General features: G+C 40.5%; 1 protein-coding gene across 2 annotated transcripts in view; it reads right to left on the bottom strand.

The window, feature by feature from the left end:
• LOC121155202 (transmembrane protein 39A) overlaps positions 1–23,557 on the bottom strand; it is a 29,281-nt gene that overhangs the window by 5,535 nt on the left and 189 nt on the right. Inside the window, exons 2-7 of one of the 2 annotated variants that reach the window (XM_040978375.1) lie at positions 22,331–22,473; positions 16,830–17,052; positions 12,702–12,785; positions 4,378–4,532; positions 1,128–1,476; positions 171–358 (exon numbers count right to left, since the gene is read on the bottom strand). In XM_040978375.1, the coding sequence (XP_040834309.1) occupies positions 171–358; positions 1,128–1,476; positions 4,378–4,532; positions 12,702–12,785; positions 16,830–17,052; positions 22,331–22,443 (1,112 nt within the window). In that variant the 5' untranslated portion in view covers positions 22,444–22,473. Of the gene's footprint in view, positions 1–170; positions 359–1,127; positions 1,477–4,377; positions 4,533–12,701; positions 12,786–16,829; positions 17,053–22,330; positions 22,518–23,557 lie in introns of both variants that reach the window. The other variant, XM_040978374.1, reaches the window with a different exon arrangement.

Genomic DNA, 23,557 nt, shown 5'->3' with positions numbered 1-23,557 from the left:
TAAAAGGTATGAGTTAATGCACCCTGTGATCAGTTCAGTGTGATGACAAGCATCCATGTAGCCCCAAAACTAAAAATGTTCAAAGCCAAGAGCAAGAATGACATACAGAGCAAACACACGTGGCCAGCAACATGTAAAGTGTCACATGGTCTTACCTTCTCCCTACTTACATGTGCTGTGGAGCATTACTGTAGGACCCATGCTTGAGCTTCTGCCACTTGCCCAGGTGAGCAGCTGATTTATGCAGCAAGTCACAGTATTTGGAAGGCAGCAGCTGGGTGGTGAGCATGACGAAAGCATTGATCCACACCATAATGAGGTGCTCACATGACCAGCGCATGTCATAGTATTGGGTGCTCTGGAAGAGATGGTAAGAGAGAAATGATCCATGCACTGGCAACCTCAGGGATGGGTGCGTGCACACACGCCCTGCAGGTCAAGGTCACACTGAGTCACACATGCACTGGTTGTCCTGCTGTCCGTGCAGAAAGTTCAAGAGCAGAGTCCTCCAAAATCCTGCAACCTGACTTTCTGTCTGTAGGAGTTAGGGCTGGGAGGGAGAGGCAATTATATTTTAAGTGTTTCCTTCCTAGGAGAACTGAGTGCTTCTGAAGGACCACTCCAGCTGCAGAAGAGCTTCTGAATGGGTGATAGAAGTGCACTAAAATATCCCAAATGGCTTTGGGCCCAGGTGACATCCAGACCATTTTCTTTCTACTGAAGTTAAGCTGAAGTTTAGATGAAGATTAGATTCAAAGAAATTTCTGATAACCATGTGAAGATCAAGCACGCAGTAGGCTGAATTTGATTACCACTTTGGTTCTCTGAAGCCACTACATACTGAATCTAAGTAAGTACAACATTTGCTCTCCCCAGAAACTAAAAACAGAAACAAAGAAGGAAGGAATGGAAAAAAGAAGGGACCACCACGGGGTGCATCACATTTATGGAAATACCTATCCGCCAACCAGGAGCGGTATTAGTGCACTCCAGATGCAGCCGAACTCCACCATCCAGGCTGCCAAAGGGGAGACAGAGAAAAGGGGGATTAAACAAGAAATAGCCAGTTGACTTAAAGAACACACAAATCCAGGAAGCACATAAAAGCAGGACAGATAACCACTTACCTTCACAAAACACAAGGGAAGAAATGCAACGTAGTAGGCACTGAAGAGAGAATTGAAGAGAACTTCCTTGATTCTGTGATTGAAATCGGCTTTCAGACATTCCACCTCATTGCGAATGAGGTCTGGAGAGAGGGGACAGCTGTGAGTGGGGATGGGCGTGGCATTATTAAACTGCTCCTTCAGGGACTCCAGCAGTAAGAAGAGGAAGTCTTTGGATTTGGGTAAGCCACCCACAGGTGAGGCACTTTCCTCAACCGCCTGCTGCTGAACCACATAGTTATAGTCTGTGAGAAGAAGATGAGCTCTGCTATCTTGGTGGAAACAGCAGAGAGGAACATAAACACCAAACCTGTAAAGCAAGGTGAATATGAAAATCAGACCCCGCCATCTTACAACAATGTCCACCTAAAGACAGTCACGATGCACCAGAGCACACAGGACTCAGGAGGGAATCTGCCAGTGGAGAATGCCCTGTTTGGGAAGGCTTTTCACTTCTCTGCAAAAATAGTATGTGTTTATTATGAAGTAATAGGAAAAGAGAAGTTGCATTGACAAAATATAGACTACCCATAAATAATCAATTTTACAACTGGGTATTCTCTCAATGTATAAATTTTATGTATAGTTACATACACTTTTCTTTTATATTTGGCACCATATGATACAAACTGTTTTATATTCCACTGTTTTAACTGGGTATATGTGTGCAGGTACAAAGCATTTTCTCATGCATAAACATCCATCTGCACAAACTCTAATAATATTAAAGAACCCTTAGGGCTGGCGCTGTGGTGTAGTAACTTAAGCTATATGGTGTCAGCATTCCATGTGGGTGCTGGTTCAAGTCCCAGCTGCTCAACTTCCAGTGCAGTTCCCTGAAAATGTGCCTGGGAAAGCAGCAGAGGATGGTTCAAGTAGTTGGGGTCCATGCATCCACATGGGAGAACTGGAAAGGAGCTCCTGACGCCTAGCTCTGATCTGGTCCAGCCCCAGCTGCTAGTGGTCATTTAGGGAGTGAATCAGCAGATGGAAGATCTCTCTCTGCCTCTCCCATTATCAAACAAATAAAATAAATCTTTAGGGGAAAAAGGAATTCTCATGCATTGTATCATAATTTAACCATTTGTCTTTTCAGAAATGTAGTTAAATGTAGTTTTTATTTTCCCCTACCATAAACAAAGGATTCACTCCCTTGCCTGATATTACACCACGCACACTACTCCCACATGTACTCCTAGTTCCTCTTTGCCAGTTATTTTTCTCCATGTAATTACGCCTCCATTTAGTTTACTTCCCATCCAGCTCCCAGGCCACAGGCAGGGAGCTGGATGGGAAGAAGGGCTGTCAGGACATGAACCTGTGCCTATATAGGATTCCAGGACAAGCAAGGCAAAGACTTCAGTAACTAGGCTACTGTGCCAGGAGCAGCAGGCTAATTTTTAAGTTAATAAGTTTGTATAGATCAAAAATCATCTTATAAATATCCAAATATTGCTTGGCAAAATAAAGGTTCCCCCTAGTCTTGAAGTTTTACAGACAATTCATTCTGCTTACTGCAATGCAACAGTCTAGCATACTGGTTGAAACTAAGACACACTCAAGAAATAGTTGATCAAATAATGACCGAAACTTCAAAAATATGATAAATTTCTAGAAGAGTTACTGAAGGGACTGGATTCTGAGACTTTCAACAGCTTATTATAGTAACTCCAACCATCCCTTAAAAATATTTTAAATATTTCCTCAGTCCTCATGAAATAACTTTCAAATTTTGATCTAGGTTTTATAAATAAAATGGTCACTGCACTGAAATAAATTCAGATATGAAGAAAAGGAAATAAAAGATGTCTTACTTAACTATGTACTTTATATAACATTAACAACTGATATGTGTTCATCATCTTCTACAGAGAGAACACATATGAATATATTCCTGAAAAGGATGGACGGCACAGATCTGGAACCCACTGTGAACATACGTTGTGGGGCGGGAGAGGCAGCAGAAGAACTGGGCAGAAAAACTCATCAAATGTACACAAGATCTGTGAGTATTATGATATATAAATTTAACCTCAAAAGAAAAAAATTGTAGGTAAATACTGGAAATATTTCAGGGCAAGAGAACTGAGTTTGGAAATTTGAGTTTGAAATATATCAAAATATCAGTTGATAGAAGAATAGACAAATGGATTAGATATGTACTACTCAACTCTAGCAAAACATTAATACGTAAATTCTAGGTGGAGATTTCACTGGTGTTCACAGTAAAATTCTTTCAATCTCACTGAATACTATAAAACTTCCATAATAAAACACTGATACATATATACACACAAAATGTCTGTGGGAAGAACAGAATTAAACTGATAACAAAAGAAGACCTCAAATCTAAGCAGTTTTTCATAATATTGATTTTTCATGAACTTTTTAAAAGATTTAGTTACTTACTTGTAAGTCAGAGAAACAGAAAAGGAGAAGAGAGAGACAGAGCTAATCCCTGGCCAGTTCACTCCCCAGATGCCCATTACAGATAGGTAGGGTCCAAACTCAAGACAGGAGTCAGAAATTCCACTCTGGTCTCTCACATTCTTGGGCTATCTGCTGCCTTTCCAAGCACATCAGCAAGGACTTGGATCAGAAACAGAACAACCAGGACTCAAAATGACACTCCAATATAGAAAACTGACATCACAAATAGCAGCAAAATGTGCCGCACAACACCAGCTCCACTTTTAATGAACTTCATGAAGACTTCTTCACATGCATGGATCTCAAAACTGTTTTTGCACAAAGCTTAAATTTCTTTTTATTTTCCATACACATGTTGAAAGACTTAAATAAATATAATTCTTACATGAACCCAAAGACGAAAGTAATCTGATCAACAAAATGACTCACTAAGAGTAAAACTGACTCAGTCAGTTCATTCACCTAAAACTGACCACCATTCACCTTAACAGAGGTAGTATAAGAAGCTTTGCTCCAGGGGCAGAGCTAATTAGAATATTTGTCACTGGTAGGCTCTCTGGGACAGCCTTCCTGGTTTACACCTCTTGCCCCAGGATAAAAAACAAACTATATGGTCACCATATACACTATGATTTTCAACTTCTGAAATTCCTGATTTATAGCCAAAGAATTTCATCTCTCCCCTCTCCTGTTTTTTTTTTTTTTACAAAATTGTCTGCATGACTGAAATAATGTCTAAGATATACTAATAAGATAGAAAATAAAAAACTGAAGTACTCACGGATAGCCAAGGAAAAGGAGATTGAGGACTGAATGGCTTCGAAAGAGACTTACAAGGGTCCAACAGAGCACCCATCCACACAAAGTGAGTAGCACCAAGCGAGCCGATATCAGAACCATGTAGTGAATCATGGACGCTGCACCCGCTTTATTGGCCTGAAAGTTGGAAAGTCACAAAGAAACATTTTATAAATTCAAATGTTTTCAACCCAGATGCCAATCAAAAGAGGACTGGATAAAAAAATTGTGGTACACATACTCTATGGAATACTATTCAGCCATTATAAAAATAAGTCTACCATTTGCAAAAATTAGTCCCAAGTGAAGACATTAAGCTCAATAAAATAAGCCACTCCCAACAGGACAAATATCACAGGTACTTTCTGATATGACAACCTTAGGCAAAACACAAAACAAAAATATAAGTAGGTAAACAAGTATCATTTACATTCTCATAAACAGTGTAATGGAGACCCCAGTACCAGGAAACAAAGAACTGCAGTATGTATCCCTACTCCCTAATCAAAGACCTCCAAAACAACTGTTAAATACACCTGAAAACAAGATACTAGATTCTCTACCACTGCCTATAACCACACTGTCATGCCACACACAAAGAGCAGAATATTGGGAGTCATGACTGCAGCTGAAAGACTACACTTCTGTAAATACTGGGGACAACGAGGAGAAGGAATTGTAGTGAAACAGGGGAAGACCCATACCTGTAAAACTGTATAATGGAAAACAAGAACAAAAAAAAAATCCAAAATTTTTTAACATTTATTTATTTTCATAGGAAATGCATATACAGAGAGGGAGAGAGACAAAAAGGAAGATCTTCTGTCCGCTGATTCACTCCCCAACTAGCCACAATGGCTTAGAGCTGATCTGATCTGAAGCCAGGAGGCAGGAGCTTCTTCCAGGTCTCCCTTGTGTGTGCAGGGTCCCAAGGCTTTGGGCCGTCCTCAACTGCTTTCCCAGGCCTCAATCAGGGAGCTGGATGGGAAGCAGAACTGCCGGGATTAGAACTGGCACCCATATGGGATCCTGATGCATGCAAAGCAAGGACATTAGCCACTAGGCTACCATTTCAGGCCCAATTCTAATGTTTTATTACCTTTTGCTTCATCATCAGGTAAGGACTTAGGTTGAGCAGAAGTTAAATTATATCTTTTAAAAATTTTTAAAAGGAAAAACTGCTCCACCCACCTCATCTTCCTAATCCTAGAAAATTCAAGCTGTCTCAGGCAGCCAGTTATTTCCTTCTGTAATCTCCACAACCCCTTTACACCTCCTTTAAGCTCTTGTGATATTATCCAATTTGTTTACATTGGAACTTCTCAAATAATCATCCAAATTACCTGGCTTCAGATTAACCTAACTCTGGCCATTATGGCCAATGGAGGTGGGGGGAAGAGAACCAGCAGATGGAGGATCTCTCTTTATCTCCTTCTCTCTGTAAATCTTTCTATAAATATAAATCTTTTTAAAATTTTCTCAAAATCAGAGAGAGAGTGAGTACATATGCTGGTAGATACTAGCAATAGCTATTGATGGCCAAACCGAAGTCAAGAGATTTCAACTCAATACAAGTTTCCCATTACTGTCGAGGAAGCAAGCACTTGAAGCAGGACCTGCTGCTTCCTATGGTGCGTATTAGCAGGAAGCTACAACCAGAAATAGAGCAGAGACGCAATCCCTGGAACCATCACTTCAACAAGGGACCATCTCACCCTCTGTGCCAAATGGCAGCCTCTAAGAAATTTCTAATTTTAACAGCTTCCTGAGTAAACTTCACATACATAAATGGATAGTTACTAACTTACTTCCTATCAGACTGAAAATGCCTTAATAGCAACAACAATATTTGCTTTTCTTTGAATCCTCCCCACTAATCCTAATTGTTTCATAAACCACAAAAGTTTCAAAAACAATCAAATCTTCTTTACCAAAGTCCTGTACAAATACGTTTAACTTTTATAAACATAGAAATAATGAATGACCACTTTCAATTCTTACATCACAGCTGTTCAAATATTATTCTTTAATTCCAAATCTTAAAACTGACTAAACTGTAAGAAAACGCACTTGTCAAAACATAAAGTTGTCTTTTTTTTCCCCCTCAAAATGAGCTAGGTAAGAGAATGAGTAAAAGGCAGGGGAAAATGGTGGGTCCCTCTAACCTCTAAAAAGTGCAGTGTTGGAAATGACAAAGAAGAAAAACTCCTTTTAGTCATTAATATCTGGGGGGTAAGGAACTTCTCAGATCCCTCCTATGCGTCAGCTTCTTGGTCCATTGTTAACACTATAGCCATGCACCAAATGGTGACATGTTAGGTAACAATGGATCACATCTATGACAGTGGGGCCACAAGACCATAATAGGGCTTAAAATCCATAATTTTGTCATAGTTGTCCTAACATCAGGGCCCCGTACATTACATCTTTGTAGTGATACTAGTGCAAGTAAGCCAACTATATTGTCAGTTGGCTAAAAGTACAACACCTACAATTTTGTACAGTACACAATACTTGTTACAATAAATGTCTGTTACTGGTTATGTATTTACTATAATATATTTGGTCATTATTTTAGCATACACTTTCTGCTCACTAAAAAGAAGTTGAGGGGCTGGCAATGCAGCCAAGTGGGGGAAACAGGCACCTGCAATGCTAGCATCCCATGTCAGTGCTGGTTTCAGTCCTCACTCCACTTCCATTCTAGCACCCTGCTAACAGGCCTGGTAAAGCAAGGGGATATGGACAAGTTCTTGGGACCCTGTATCCACATGGAAGACACAGATAAAGTCCTTCTGGCCCAGACCAGGACACTGTAGTCATTCGGAAAGTGAACCAGTGGATAGGAGATTTCTCCATCTCTGTAACTCTTCCTTTAAAAAATTAAATGACTGTATCTTTAAAAAAAAAAAAAAAAGTATAGTACAAAACTTCATAATTCACATTTTTTTTAAGATTTTTACTTTTATTAAAAACTCAGATATACAGAGAGGAGGAGAGACAGAGAGAAATATTTTGTCTGTTGATTAACTTCCCAACTGGCCACAACGGCCGGAGCTACACCAATCCAAAGCCAGGAACCAGGAACTGATATATGCCTCATGCCAATTTATCTCATATGCAAAAACCAAAGGAAATCTTTAAGCCACTAAAAAAAGATTGCTTTTGGGCCCAGCACAATAGCCTAGAGGCTAAAGCCATCGTCTTAAATGAGCCAGGATCCTTTATCGGCACCGGTTTTAATCCCAGTGGCCCTGCTTCCCATCCAACTCCCTACTTGTGGCCTGGGACAGCAGTTGAGGACAGCCCAAAGCCTTGGGACCCTGCACCCGTGAGAGATACCCAGAAGAAGTTCCTGGATCCTGGCTTTGGATAGGCACAATACCAGCCAATGCGGCCACTTGGGGAATGAATCATCGGACGGAAGGTCTTCCTCTCTGTCTCTCCTCCTCTCTGTATATCTGACTTTCCAATAAAAATAAATAAATCTTAAAAAAAAAAAATTGCTTTTACTCAGTGTCACCAGAACAGCAGACCTTCAATTGGCTTATTATCCTATTCCAATGCTGACACTTTTAACCTCTGTATTGTACAAAACTAACCCTAAACTAGGTGCTGCAGACACATTGGTAACCAAAACAAACAAAACTAACTTTAAGAGGTTGCCCAATGCATACTGGCTGGGTCTGGGGCACCTGCTTGCTTTCCTAAAAGCCAGAATGGGTGTGAGATGGACCGGGCTAGGCTACTGGGTCATATGAGAGCCAGGTCTGGGAGTGAGCCAGTTTGGGATAGGCTGTAGCATCCATTGGTGAGAGCCAGGATGGGGATGGGCCAGCGGGCTAGATCACAGTATCTGTGGGTTAATGCCAGGACTGGGGGCCAGTATGTCAGGTTAGGCCAGAGCACCCATCAGCACATGTGAGATATGGGGTTGGGAGCAGGCTCAGGAGGGAACTTGGGGAACTCCCTTGCTAAGCTGCAGCTCTTGCTGTTGAGCATGACAGCTGAGGTTGGAGGGTAAGGCAGGCCAGGCTAGGCCAGGCTAGAGCACCTACTAGTGAATGATGAGACTAGGGCAGGCTATCTCAGATTGGGCCATAGTACTCCCTGACATGTGTTGAGACCCTTGGTTGGGAACAGGCCTGTTAGAGGAACTTTGGGGACTCCTTTGCTGGACTGCTGTTCCACTGATGAGAGCTAGGACTGGGAGCAGGCCAGCCTGGATTGGTGTATGTAAGAGTTAGAATGGGTACGGGCCAGGCTGGCTGAGCTCTAGCACCACCTGGTAAGTACCAGGACTGGGTGCAGGCCATGCCAGGCTGGATTACAGTACTCCCTGAAAGGCACAAGATCTGGGGCTGGAATAATGCTAGGTAGGAAACTGTGGGCACTCTCCTGGGAGGCCATACCACTGGCTGATGAGCATAAGAACCAGGGCTGGACAAGGCAGTAGTACCTATTGACATACATGTGGATTGGGTCTGGGGGCAGGCTGGGCTGAGCTAAGCTGCATTACCCATGAGTGTGCCCAAGAGTTGGATAGGATGTAGGCTGGGGTCAGCCACAGCAGAAGCTAGCATGCACAAAAACTGGAGCTGGGGGAGGGTCTGATGGGGGTTGCTGGGGGTCACCCTGACTGAGCCATGGTATCCACTAGTATTCACGAGGACCAGGACTGAGGTGGGTTGGCTGGGCTGGGCTGGGCTGCAGCACCCACGGGTTTGTGTGATACAGGGTGGGGTGGAATTGACCAGGCAGCTGCATCCACTGGTATGTGCGTTGGCTGGTGCAGATGACAGGCTAACCTGACCCTGCACTGGTTGACACACTCCAGAGTCAAGCCTAAGATCACTCTAAACGAGGATTCTAGGTGAATTCCCCAACTACACACCACTGGACTCAGACCCTGGCCACCCTGAAAATCCCATATGTGATTCAGACATGGAGGACATGGACCTCCTCAGTCGTTGATGTCTGTGTAATGGACTGCATGCCCAGATATATACAGAGGACATGACAGCCAGCTCATCTAGGCCAGAAGGGGATAATGACTGCCTCGTCACAGGATGTAAAGCAGAACCGTTTGGACAATTCTCCTGGCCAAACTAACACAATGTTCCTGGTCTTTGGATACACTAAAGGACTTTGTCATCCAGTAGACTTTGGAAAGATTTTATCAACCCTATAGAACAAAACAAACAACTTTTCATAACAAAACCACTCAAGAACATTCTCAGAACACTCTTTCCCACATGGAGATCTAAAGGACCATCCCCTGGCCCGGTACCGTGGCCTAGTGGCTAAAGTCCTCGCCTTGAACGCACTCGGATCCCATATGAGCACCGCTTCCCATCCAGCTCCCTGCTTGTGGCCTGGGAAAGCAGTGGAGGATGGCCTCAAAGCCTTGGGACCCTGCACCAGCGTGGGACACCTGGAAGAGGATCTGGGCTCATGGCTTTGGATCAGCGCATCACCCGCCATTGCAGTCACTTAGGGAATGAAGCATCAGACGGAAGATATTTCTGTTTCTCCTCTTCTCTGTATATATCTGACTTTGCAATAATAAATAAATAAACCTTCAAAAAACAAAAAAAGAACCATCCCCCATTCCCAGTGCTAATGTAGTTTGACAGCAAGCAATGGTCCCCATCCTCCCTTTCAGACACAGGAGAAAAAAAACCTGAAACATTTGTCCCACACATCTTCCTCCATTCCTGACCCTTTCTACTCTAACTGGAGGCCCACTTGGGTGTGCAACCCTCTCAATTATGTAAACAATATTCAAAATAAAATTTAAAAAAGCTTCCCAGCCCAGAAAAGCAAATATTAAACTTAAATTCAGACAATAATCTTCATAATCATGATGAGCATTATAGGCAAAATGTAGGCCGCTATGAAAATCAAGTAATGGGAGACTGTAATACTTCCTTTAGGAAGTTGTATTTAAGTTGAGATCTGAAGGATAAGCAAATTAGCCAGGAGAGGAGTATAAAAATAACAATACAATGCTAAGCGAAAATAAGAACATAAACGGACAATATTCTTGGATATATGAATATGCCTACAAAAATGACCATGTTGAGATTAGAAGGAATGACATGAAAATGGTTTACAAATGTTAAATATTTTGCTCTACAGTGTTTTCCAATTATTTTTCAATAAAATGTGATTTTTTTGATTTCAGAAAACATGGCTGAATTTTGGCCTGAAAGAACAAGCACAGAAATAGAGTTGGCCAGGCGGTGAGTTACAGTCTATATGAGGAGAGGTAATTCTCTCTGAATAGTATTTATTTATCTCTGAATTATTTGGCCTTTCTCAGGGTAAGGGTCCATTCTGTGACATAAGCCAAAAAAAAAAAAAGTGACAAACACAAGAGGGAAAGATGATTTATAATTTAACTATTTTAAGAAGAGAAAACATTGTACAATTCTAATTTCAAAATTTTCAATAGAAAACATATTCACACTAATTAAAACATCTAACATTCGTAATGAAAGTTCCTCTCCTATTGATCCTATCTCCCAAACACCAGCAAAGCAGTTGATTATTAGTCTACTCCTCCAGATACAATTTATTCAATTAAGCCAATATATTTCATTCCTTCTACTTGTCTTAAATACAGATTTGCACTTTGCTTTTTTCACTTGACATCTTGGAGGTCAATACATAAATACTTTTTAATCTTTTTAATATTCATCTTTAAGTTTACTTTCATCTACTTGAAAGGCAAAAGGAAAGACAATGACAGAGATATCGTGTATTCACTTGTTCACTCAAGAATGCCTCCAAGAACAAGACCTGGGCTAAGGTCATAGCCAGCAAGCAGTCCAGAATCAGCATTTCCCATATGGGGGACAGCGACCAAGCACTTGAGCCCTCATTCTCTGTTTCTCAGGATGCATAGACAGAAAGCTGGACAGGCAGCAGAGGTGTCAGAACTCAAACACTGTTCCTATATGAAATGTGGACATCCAAGCAACGATTTCACTCTGTAAGCCAAAATGCCATTCCATGTTTTCACCTTTTTAGTGGCTTGCACAATATTTCATTATGCAGACATTTTATAATTATTTAAGCATTCCCTTACTGGTGCCCATTAAGGGACAGAAGAAGTCTTGAACTACACATCCACTGATACTTGGTTTAAGTATTCTGCTCCTAGTGAGAATTACAAACTTCTTTACAAAAGAACTAAAACATTCTCAACTAAGGCTGTATGCCAAAGCTGCTAAGCTATTTTTGGGCCATTAGTAAAAGAAGCAATAGCCTTAACAGAAAAAGGTAGAAACCCATGTTTATGCAGGGTTTTACACATTCACTGAACATATTTACACAATATACACAGTATTATTCCTAAGGATCTGAAGGGATGAAACAAAACAATCTTTCACCTGTTTCAATAGATCTAAACATAAAGCCCCACTTAGTTCCTCTAAAGAACAAACACATTTCTCAATACATGCAGAAGTAAGCAACCATTTTCATCACCTAATAAAAAATTTGAAAAAAAATATTACAGGCAGCTTTCCCACTCTGAGAAAGACAATCCTACTGCCAATGTTTTTCAGTTGGCTTCAAACAGCTTGCATATCATAACTTATTTCCAACTATAATATACTTATAGAAATAAGGTTCATGAAAATTAGACCTAACACATACAAGACTTTCCATGTATATTTGAAAGAAAAAGCTGACTCATTACCTATGTTTATAACATATAAACACTAAAATAAAAATTCCAAGATTATTGATTACAAATTTATAAAAATAATCTGTCAACAAATTTTAATTTTACAAAGATCATTCTAATGATCTAATTCTTTCTCCCTCTGCCTATCAGACTTAAATCTTTGCATTAATCGTATGTAACTTTCCACATTTTCTTATAAAGATGCTTACTTTTGGTACATGCATACAAATAATTCTTGTCACAAACTCCACAAATGATGTATCAATAGTTTGGAATCGATGTTATCTGAATCTGAATAATCAGAAGCAGCTTTAAGTATACTGATAATTCCTCATAATAATAGCTATCTGAAATTCATCCTGTTTTTACCTAGGCCTTAAATATATTGTCCTGAAAAACTCAAAAGATAAAAGGAGTATCATATTCAATAAACTAATTCCTAAGAGCTCTCAAATTTTAAATATATTGCAGAAGACCTTTTTCAAAAGCACTAGTGCAACTCAAAGGGGAGTAGGGAAATTTTAGCCCGCATTCAAATTCTATTTGGACATTTCACGTGTTCAGCCTGAACTCTAGCGATACATGATAAAATACAGTGAATGAGGTGTTACCTCTGAGATAAGAGCCCATACAAGCCTCCTTGCAAGCATCACTGTGATGAATGCAGCCAGGTGATAGTCAATGAGATGGAAATTCTATAAGAGAAACAACTGCATTAGAAAGGAGGACAAGGTTGTATCCAGCTGGAACGACACAAGTTTTCTCCTTCAAAAAGATCTTCCTTAGATCACCTTACCCTCACAGATCACGGGAATTCAAGGGATCTTAAAGAGACTACCTACCTTCTAATCCTCCTTTCATGACAAATTGCTTTCACTTTCCAAACACGATTTAAAACTATCTGGAATGTATTCCTCTCCTTTATGGAAAGTTTACTGTATTAAAAGGAAAAGATTATAGCTTTGAGTTAATAAGTAATAACCTAGAGAATCAGGGCAAGAATACTTCATCTAAAAATGCCACATTTACAATGTGTCAAATTTAACGGATCAATTGGGAGTTAGTGCTATTGATCCCTTAGCCTATGTTAACTGGACAGCTACTAAGCTGTCTGCTAGTTGGTGTCTCAATTACATTTACTGAATTGTTCCTCCTTGATTTAGAAACATGTCCTATAGTTAATTTCTTCTGTAAAATAAAAAATAGCATAGCCTAGATGTTGTCAGTTAGTAGCTGTGGTAATACATATAGCAGGACAGGCTCTGCGAGCAGTAGGCCCAAAGCAGAGGAAATGAGTGTCAAAAAGACTGAAATAGGGAAATACTGCCTAGATGTCTACAAAAGTAGCTAAAAGGGCCAACTTTTGTGGCCGAGTGGGTTAAAACACTGTTTGTGATGCTGGTTTTCTTCATAGAAATTCCATTTGAAACATAGCTGTTTTACTTTCAGTACAGTTTTCTGTTAATGTCACCCGGGAAGGAAGCAGATAATGGGCCAAAGTGCTTAAGCCTCTGCAACCCATGTGAGACCAGGGCAGAGTTCCTGGTTCTGGCTTTATACTGGCCCAGAAAGGCTGTTGTAGCCATTTGGGGAATGAACCAGCATATGAAAACTATCTTTAGCTTTTCCTCTTTCTGTTGTACTGCCTCCCAAATACGTAAATGGATTTACTTTAAAATGTGAAAATAGCAAATGGTAGGTGTTGTACGACAGCTGGTTATACATCCTGAATCAGTCTGTACAGTCTCACTCCAGTTCTGATCCATTTTCCTGCTAATGGACCTAGAGGCAACAGATAATGGCCAAAATAGCTGGGCTCCCAAGACCAACAAGGGCCACCCAGATGGAGTTCCTGGCTCCTACATTCAGCCTAGCTCAGCCCCGACTATTGTGGTCACTTGGGAAGTCAACCAGTACATCTCTCTGTCTACCAATAAATCAATCGTTAAAAACCGGATTTCAAAAGAAATAAGATGGTGCTTATTCCAAAAAGGAATGCTGGCAATGAAAGGCATTTGGGAAGTAAACTAGCAGATGGAAGATCTTTCCCTTTTGTTTCTCCCTGTCACCCTGCTTTTCAAATAAATTAATCTTAAAAAAAAAAAAACTGCCATAAGGTAATGAATGATAAATGAGTTTATCAATTTTATTTTTCCAAGATTAGTTAAGAAACTATTGGTTTTAATTCAGGTGAATGATGATGATGGACTGAATAAGTTAGCAGCAATGGAGGTGGAACAAAGTGTCAAATTTGAAATATATATTCCTAACACCCCATTGTTCAGACTTTTTCCTTGCTAACTCCACACCTCCAAAATAATGCATAAAGGGTCACTAGGGCCCCCTGGATCTTACTAAGAATGCATCACCGTTCAAGTCAGGATATTTTTAATTTAAAAAAAAGTGTCTAATATTTAAATTTTTTAAATGTGTCTAATATTTCTTAAGAAAATCTCATTATATTCTAAACAATGAAAATGGGTTATCTACTTACACCTATCTTTTTATAACCAGGGTATCTGCTCTTGAATTCTCTGCTCTTGGCTGTAGTAAAAAAAAATTCTGCTACTTCTATTTTTCAAGGTTAGATGCTATTTTTTAGGGTTAGATTTATTTGGCTAACTTCTTTACAGTTAGAATGACACTTCTCACACTTAGGTGACCACATTTCCTTTTTCAGTCATGGAGATCTTTTTTTTCTCTGGTCATGAAGATCTTGAAATAGCAAAAGAAAAACTTAATATAACAAATTTGTTGGGTCAGATTCACATAATAGAAGACAAAAGGCGACCTATTGGAGACCCAAGCCCCATTTAGATTAATCCCAGTCTAGGGATTCTACACTTCTGTACCTTCAGAAATGCAAAGTAACTAGTCTCCTGGTAACCCCTTCCCAATAGTTCACTGACTCAGAATCCCCGTCAGATCCAGAGGTGAACATCTTACTTACCTTTACTATTTTATGCATTTATTTTATTATTTATTTTAATTACCTATACTATTTACTCCTGGTTTCACAACTGAATTAAGTAAGAGCTTGTGATAACAAAAATCACAAAAGTGAGCCAGTCCACACCATAGCCTCCCTTAAGCATTCCTTCCTTTACTTCCTTTACATGATCTCAGGCTAATGTACAGTAGGAGCACTGGCTCACTTCACTTCAAAGCATTTTAAAAATTTCACTCAGGGGACTGGCATGATAGCCTTTAGTGGCTAAAGTCCCTTGCCTTGCATGTGCCAGGATCCCATATGGGTACTGGTTCATGTCCCGGCTTGTGGTCTGGAAAAGCAGTAGAGGATGGCCCAAAGCCTTGGAAAAGCAGTAGAGGCTCCAGGCTCCTGGGTTAGATCGGCTCAACTCCAGCCACTGCAGCTGCCTGGGGAGTAAACCAGTGGCCAAAGTCTTTCTGTCTGTCCTTCTCTACATAAATCTGATTTTCCAACAAAAATGAATAAATCTTAAAAAAAACAAAACAAAATGAAACAAAAAAACCCTTTAGTCAAAAGTGGCAGACTGGGAGAACTGCACTTTGATTAATGTGAAAATTAAACAAATGAGAAGTTTCCGAAGGAATGTCAAGCGAAATGAAAACTTTATAGTGGATTATACAACAAACTCTTGAAAAGTAAATATTAGATAAACATAAGAAATAAGGCATAGATTGGTGAAAGCTTTAAAGATCATCTAATCCAACCTCTTCATTTTACAACACCAAACCAGATGGTTGGATGAAGTATATAGCTGTCATAATCAATAATATAATAACCTGGATGGAAAAAATGAGTATTAGGGGGAAAAAAAGATGCAACTTGGCATTAAATCATGATTTTTTTTTAAGCATTAAATATACTAGCCAAATCCAATGAAGAGATTACACTTGACAGACCAAGTGGGCATCTCAGCAAAGAACTGAGAGTCTAAATCATAACTCCTAATTCTCATCTCATGACAGTAAGTAGATAGTCAACATGGAACATAGTTAATTCCAGGAACAATCAAGTGATACAAATATTTAAACCATTTTTTTCATTTAAACAATTTTTTTCAGTCCCCTCCCATACTATCTTGAGGAATTTGGGCCAATCTCATTTCCTATCTATGTTCATGTGGCTAGGGGGGTTTTCTAACCTTTTCCCAATACCAGACACATACATAAACTACACAGGACAGTTTTTCCTTGCTGTAAATAAGTTGCACAGAGGCAGAGGCCCAGATATGTTGAAGCGTCTATTTGCCCTGTAATCTTTCACCAGGGCCAAGGAAGGCAGTGAGCTGGAGGTACAGGATCATACTGCTTTACAAGAGGTATTGAGGACCACTGCCTCATCCACAACAAACTAGCACATGGAATTCACGAACTCTCAGACAGGCTTCGTGTGTGTGCACACCACTGTGATAAGCCTACGTATTTCAAGTTAACGGAGATCTCTTGTGCTGAACACCAAATCAGCCTATTAAGAGCTGATGTCAAGAAACCAGGGGAATGGGTGAGCCTCTGTAAAACTGGCACAGAAAATCCTGCAATGTGGTGCAAACTAATTAAGGACCACAGTAAAGAATCTCAGCCCTAAGATGCTGTGGAAGAATACTTGTTCAGGTGCAAGAAATTAACAAATTAAAAAATTTTTTGGCTCACACACAAAAAAAAATCTACACACTCTGACACAGGATCCTAGTCTTCTCTTCCCTCCAGCGTAACTCTGTAATTCAGCCAAGTGTGCCACTGCCGGGACTTACCAGTGAAGTACAAGACGCAGGATGGTTGTAAGGATACCACCACACCGTCTTATAGATGTTGATGTACTGAATAAACAAAGCCACCAACAAGTAGATAAAAAAAAGAAATTCAAAGAGCAGACTCCCATCCACAGGCAAGTCAGGAATTTGGCAATGACGAACAGGACCCGGGGTGATGGAGGCTGTGATAGGTGGAACTGGTAGGCCAACAGCATTACCGTTCCTGAAAGAGAAAACCATGGGTAATCAAATGATATCAGCCTTCAGGTTCACACAGCTGCTTCCTCCACTTACTCCTTAACTGTTGGCCTTCCCCAAGACTCCCACCTGAAATCTCTTCTCTCCCCAACACCATGCCCATAATCCAGGAGGTTGCCTTGGCTTCCACTCTCTCACATGCTCCAGGTTAAACTTCCCACAGAGTTCTCTGTTACTTTTCTGACTCATGCTATATCCAACTGTTGACTGAAATCCCTGGGTTCTTCCTATTACAGTGTTGACTGCAGTTCCTGGTCCATCCAGTTAGCTGCCCCAATCCAAAACCTGTGAGTCATATTTGACCTTTTCTTCTGCCTCTTCATATCCAATCCTCTCTAAAGCTGGAAGCTTCTGCTTTACAGAGCTTTTTCCAAACTGTACCTTCCCTTTAAATCTAACACTTTAGTTCCTTTCAAGTATTCATTTTTGCTTTTACCTAAGCTATTGCAGTAATTTTCTGAAATTCAACTTACTTTCACTAAACAATGTACAACCTGCCTTAGAGTTCTTTCTAAAGCAAAACTGATCGTGTTACTTTCTTAAATTCTTTAAGGGCTTTCCAATGCCTATGGAATACTATCCAAAAAAATTTTATGTACCTTAGGAGGCCCTCTGCATAACAGCCCAGTCTCACCTCTCATCACTCCTCTGCATGTTCCTCCCTTTACTTTTGTACTTATCATTCATTTTTGTGTAATAAGCTCTTCCCAAACTTCCCATATAACACTAACAAAATTCAAGCCTTTTTCACTCAGCATTCAAGTCTATAAACATGCTCTGTGAAGCTTACTGTTTCACTTGACCAAAACTAATTCACCTTTCCCCAGCACCAACATTCTACCTAAATTACGCCTTTATTGCTATACTTAATACAGAATATTTTGTATACAACTATACCCTGCCTACTAGACTACAGCTTCAAGCACAGAAAATGTACTTTTCTTACTTAAGAAAGTAGAAGATCAACAGTCATAACAAAGGGATATATCTTAAACAAAAATAAAACATCAATCTTAATTCCTGTCATCTTAATATTACTAATTTTGTGTGCTTTTTCAGGTCAAAAATAGCTAGGCTGTATATAATGGTAAGATATAGATAAGAAATAGTATTTTCTATTGTTTATATTCCTGGGAATGATTACACAGATCTAAGAGTATATTATTGATTACAGAACTAGGAAAAAAAGGCCTGGTTTGGATACTTCCAAAGACCATTAGAGAAGGAACAACATTTTACCATTCTAAAATTTCCAAATATAGAATTCTAGTATGTGGCATTTACAGTACTTTAAGTGACTCATGGGAACATGAACTCTGCATTCTGAACAGTTAAGAACATTGTTACAGAAACCCAGAACGGAAAATAAGGGTCTGGAGAAGGATGGAGTTAGAAAAAACTATAAAAATTACCTGCTTCTCATTCCTAGAATATTCTCCATCCAATACAGCAAACATATCAAGCAGTCTATTTCTAACGTACCAACAGGGCTGCAGAGTCATACCTCCACAACTGCAAAGACTTCAGCCCTGTAGTCTGTTCTGGGGTGTGAGTCACAATGCTGTACAACTCCATCATTCCATGGCACACTCCATGGAATGCCACCTTTGGAACTATGCAAGCTGGTAGAGCTGAACGGAGACAATTAATGCCAGAAGCAAATCTACTCACTTACTTCAATTAATAACATAATTAAATTAAAAAATTCTAATGATAAATTTCATGATGAGGAGCCTCTTAGAAAAAAACTAAAAATTCCTAATTCCTGCAGTAAAAAATACACCAGGAGGAAAGCACGTTAAACTGTTGTGTAGTTTAAAGGTCAAAAAAGTTCCCAGAGACTCTGTCCCAAGTACAGCTGGCCAATACATTTCTGTTATTAAAAAGGTTAATAAAATTCTAGGCTTGAAAAAAGACATTAAAAACAAAGTACAAAGATCTACACTTTTTTTTTAAGATTTATTTTTATTGCAAAGTCAGATATACAGAGAAGAGGAGAGACAGAGAAGAAGATCTTCCATCCATTGATTCACTCCCCAGGTGGCCACAACAGCTGGAGCTGAGCCGATCTGAAACCAGGAGCCAGGAGCTTCCCCCAGGTCTCCCATGAGGGGACAGGGTCCCAAGGCTTTGGGACATCCTCGACCGTTTTCCCAGGCCCCAAGCAGAGAGCTGGATGGGAAGCAGGGCTGCTAGGATTAGGACCAGTGCCCAGATGGGATCCCAGTATGTTCAATGCAAGGACTTCAGCCGCTAGGCTACTGTGCTAGAGCCCCAAAGATCTACACTTGTAATACTCTACCATAGTGTTGACTATTTGAAACTTTAGGAAACAAGAGACAAATGTTAAAGTCATCCAAAGCATCACTTTATTTGAAAATAAATATGGGAGGGCCCAGCACCATGGCCTAGTGGCCAAAGTCCTCACTTGAATGCGCCGGGATTCCATATGGGCATCGGTTCTAATCCCAGCAGCCCTGCTTCCCATCCAGCTCCCTGCTTGTGGCCTGGGAAAGCAGTCGAGGATGGCCCACAGACTTAAGACCCTGCACTGCATGGGAGATCTAGAAGTTCCTGGCTCCTGGCTTTGGATTGGCGCAGCACCGGCCATTGTGGTCACTTGGGGAGTGAATCATCAGATGGAAGATCTTCCCGTCTTTCCTCCTCTCTGTATATCTGACTTTGCAATAAAAATAAATAAATCTTGAAAAAAATAGTAAATATGGGAAAGCAAAGCATTACCATACCATCTGTGAGATTTAATCTGTTTAATCGATAAAGTTGAAAGCTTCAGAGGAGACATGATCAAAGTTCATATGCATATACATATATAAATAATTAAAATAAAGAGGCTTAGTCAATGTATCTCAGAAAATTAGTTATACAAGAATTATTTAGGAAAAATAAAATTGTTATTCCTCTTACATGATGTAAGAATAGATTCAAAAATCTACTCAGGACACATCAAACTCCTCCAATAATGAGCTATGTCATCACCTGTGAACTGCTGGCCAGCAGGAAAGCTCACTGAATTCAACGCCTGACATTTCTCCTTGGACGTGCCCTCTCCCTAGTACTACCAACATTCCAGACTCCCAAGCGGAAAGCAGGTGCGCAGCACAAGTACCTTTAGAAAGACCCACTTATAAGGTTTGCATCTGAGAACTTGACTGGTACATAATGCTCTCAACTAACAGAACACTGTCCCTAACCCATTAACACAAGTTCACTGTGCCTAAGTCACATAAACAATGTGGCTGATGCTAAATGACTGTTTCGTCCCTGCAAACAAAGCCTGGGTTCAGGAAAGAGTTAACAGAGCAGGCTTGAGGCTAACTCTTACAGAGCCAGCAATCAGCAGATTTTAGCTAAGCAAATGAACAATGCACAAATTATTCAAAGATATAATAAAACACAAAGCATATACAGCGGCCATCTGAACATATTCAGTTTACAAAGCATATGCAAGGACAAAAAAGTGGTTCTAGCGTCTGACTTGGGCCAGACGGACGCTAGGAATTCCATCAAAGTCTCCCACATTGGTGGCACCCATCAAAGGACCTGGGTCATCTTCTCCTCAGGCATTTATATAATATGGAGATGGATTAGAAGCAGGGCAGCCAGGATTCTACCTGGTGCTCCAATATGAAATGCCAGAATTACAGGGAGCAACTTACCCCACTACACCACAATGCCAGCAATCTTTGGCCCAGCATGATGGCTCAATGGCTAAATCCTCACTTTGCAAGCACCAGGATCCCACATGGGTGCCAGTTCGTATCCCAGCAGCTTCACTTCCTATCCAGCTCCATGCTGGTATCCTGGGAAAGGAGTAGACGATGGCCCAAAGCCTTGGAGTCCTGCTCTCATGTGGGAGACCTAGAAGAAGCTCCTGACTCCTGGCTTTGGATCACTTCAGCTCTGGCCGTTGTGGCCATTTGGGAATGAACCAGAGAATGGAAGATCTGTCTCTCCCTCTCTCAGTAAATCTGCCTTTTAAATAAAAATAAATAAATCTTAAACAAAAAACAATGCCAGAAACCTTGTTTTTCTAAATGTAAAACAACATTATTTGCAAGAATTTTGAAACTTTTTAAAGTTTTTTTAAAGTTACTGCAATGGTCTACTTTATTGATTTTTAAATCCTTCAATGAAGCAAAGATTATCACCATTTCTTAAATGAGAAACCCATAGGACAGTAAAGTAAAAAAAATCACACTCTAAACTACTTTTACTTTATGTATGTTTACACAAACATACAACCTGGATTGAAAATCAGTTCAATGAGAACTAGACATCAGAAAAAATCCCTTCAAACTGGAATTTTAGGGAAAGCCCCTACTGAAATGACAACATCAGAACTGATTTTAAAGATCAGAAAGAAGTTGGCTCGGAAAGTCAGAAAGCGGCGAGTGACGCAAAACAGAAAGACATGCACAAACACCATGAGGTGGACCTGAAAAGACAAGCATGACACTGACTGCCAGCTCCGAAAATTAAAATGCAGGCACAAGAGGAGCTCTACCCAGGGAAAAAAATAGAAATGACACGGCAAATACTATCTTGATCAAACAACAGATTAGGGGAAAGTATCTCTTGCCACCGGTACATGACCAAGCTTCCTGATGACAGAAGTTACCCTAGCTAAGACTGAAATATTTCACTCCAGCTTTCAAATCTTAGGTTCAGAGATAAATACCTCCTTTAAAAAGACCAAATTCTTTTTCTACAAGACAAGAATCTTAAGGCATTTAGGATGTACCTAGCAGTTTATTAACAGCAAATAATTTGGAGGGTAATATTTAGAACACTTGATGTTTGGGGGGTAATATTTAGAAGACTTGATGGAATCTGACATAATTCTGGAACACTGTGTTGGCTGTCAGTCTTTAATTTACCTTCCCAAAACACAGAGATTGCCAATAGTCAATAAACTGTCACACCTGCTGCGTACCTTCATTTACTCCTCCCTTCAAACAGCTAAAAAGGTGTGAGGACCAGAACTTGGATGATTAGGCATAAGCACACCTGAACTGCTTTCAACTTGTAAGTATCAGGTTGCATCTTCCTACCTCTAAAGTATTCTGAAATTCTGAGTCTTCAGTCTTCAGGAACTGAATTCTGAATTTCTACCTCACTATCAAAAAAAAAAAAAAAATCGATAAATCTTTGAACAGCAAGACTTTTAAGTGAGTTTCTCTGATGCTAGGCCATTGCAGATCATAGCCTCGCTCGGTCTTTACCTGTTTCTCAGGCCTGTTCCATTGCCACAGCCTCCACCAACGAGGGTCTGCAAGGAAGGCAAAGCCGACCGTCGGAGCTGCTGCCGGCTAGGGCCCCTCCTTCCACCGGGCATGTCCTAGAGCCTGGCTGCTTCCAGTGTCACCTGTAGTTGCAACCCAAGTTAACGGTTGTCAATCTCTTTCAACTCTGAACCAAAAGAAACAAAAACAAAACCCCACATTTAAATATCAGTCGACTGTTTTTTAAAATAAGCAATGTAACAAGACAACCAGAAAAACACAGTGTGCAGCCCTTGCAACGACAGATTTTCAAACAAATTTTCCTCCAATTCTGGCACTTACTCCTCTCAGATCAAAGGAAAAGTTCAAACTCCGAAGGACTGGAAGCCTAAGTTGTGACAGCAGTCCTCTGTGCAGCCTCAGGCAACACACAGTGTGTGTCCTGTCAGCTGACTTGTGTTATGGGAAAGACCCACAATGGGATGGACGTTTAAGAGAAACACAGCTTCCACTCGCACATTTCCAATTTACTGTCACACTTGCGACACTTGAAATACAGGACAACAAGCACCCTCCAAAATGGTAGGCTTTGTTATCAAGGCATCTGGGTGCCCAGATCAGATGCGTCAAATACTACCTGACTTTGAGTCTCTTAATCAGAGTTTGTTTCTTCAGTAGAGAAACAAAACAAACGACTGTCTCTATCCTACAGGCTGAAAGTTGTTCAGAACCAATGAGGGTGCACAGGACGGGAACAGGCGGCCTTGTAGCTCTTCAAAACCATTCCAGTGTTCACTCCATGCAGGAAAGAGAAAATACCAAAACGATGTACAATCATGAAGAAATAAGTGCAAGGTTAAGGGACAGGTGGGAGATAAGGGGGAAATTCCTTGAAAAGAAGCTGTGTTTTCAGGAATCTATGGCAAAAAGTATGGTTCCGACAACATGGATACCAAGTGTTTCCGAAACAATACAAGCAAAAACTGAAGAACGAACGCTCTACAAAAACTCAGCTTTTCAGAACCTGACTGCGGACTGACTCGGGACTTCTCATTCTTAGCAGCTTTGGGCTGCAGACTAACAACCTTCAGGTGAGACAAAGCACTCGAGCAGGGGGGGAGGGGGGCCTCCCAGGCTCCACTTCACGAGCCAAGCGAAGGCAAACTGTAGGGATACACAGGCCAAAGGATGGGGTGCGGGCAGGTGGAAGGCGAAGAGACCACCAAC

The sequence above is a fragment of the Ochotona curzoniae genome, unplaced genomic scaffold, assembly GCF_017591425.1.
Source record: "Ochotona curzoniae isolate NIBS_2020 unplaced genomic scaffold, NIBS_Ocur_1.0 contig_2874, whole genome shotgun sequence".
Lineage (NCBI taxonomy): Eukaryota > Metazoa > Chordata > Mammalia > Lagomorpha > Ochotonidae > Ochotona > Ochotona curzoniae.
This window is presented reverse-complemented; position numbering and strand designations above follow the sequence as displayed.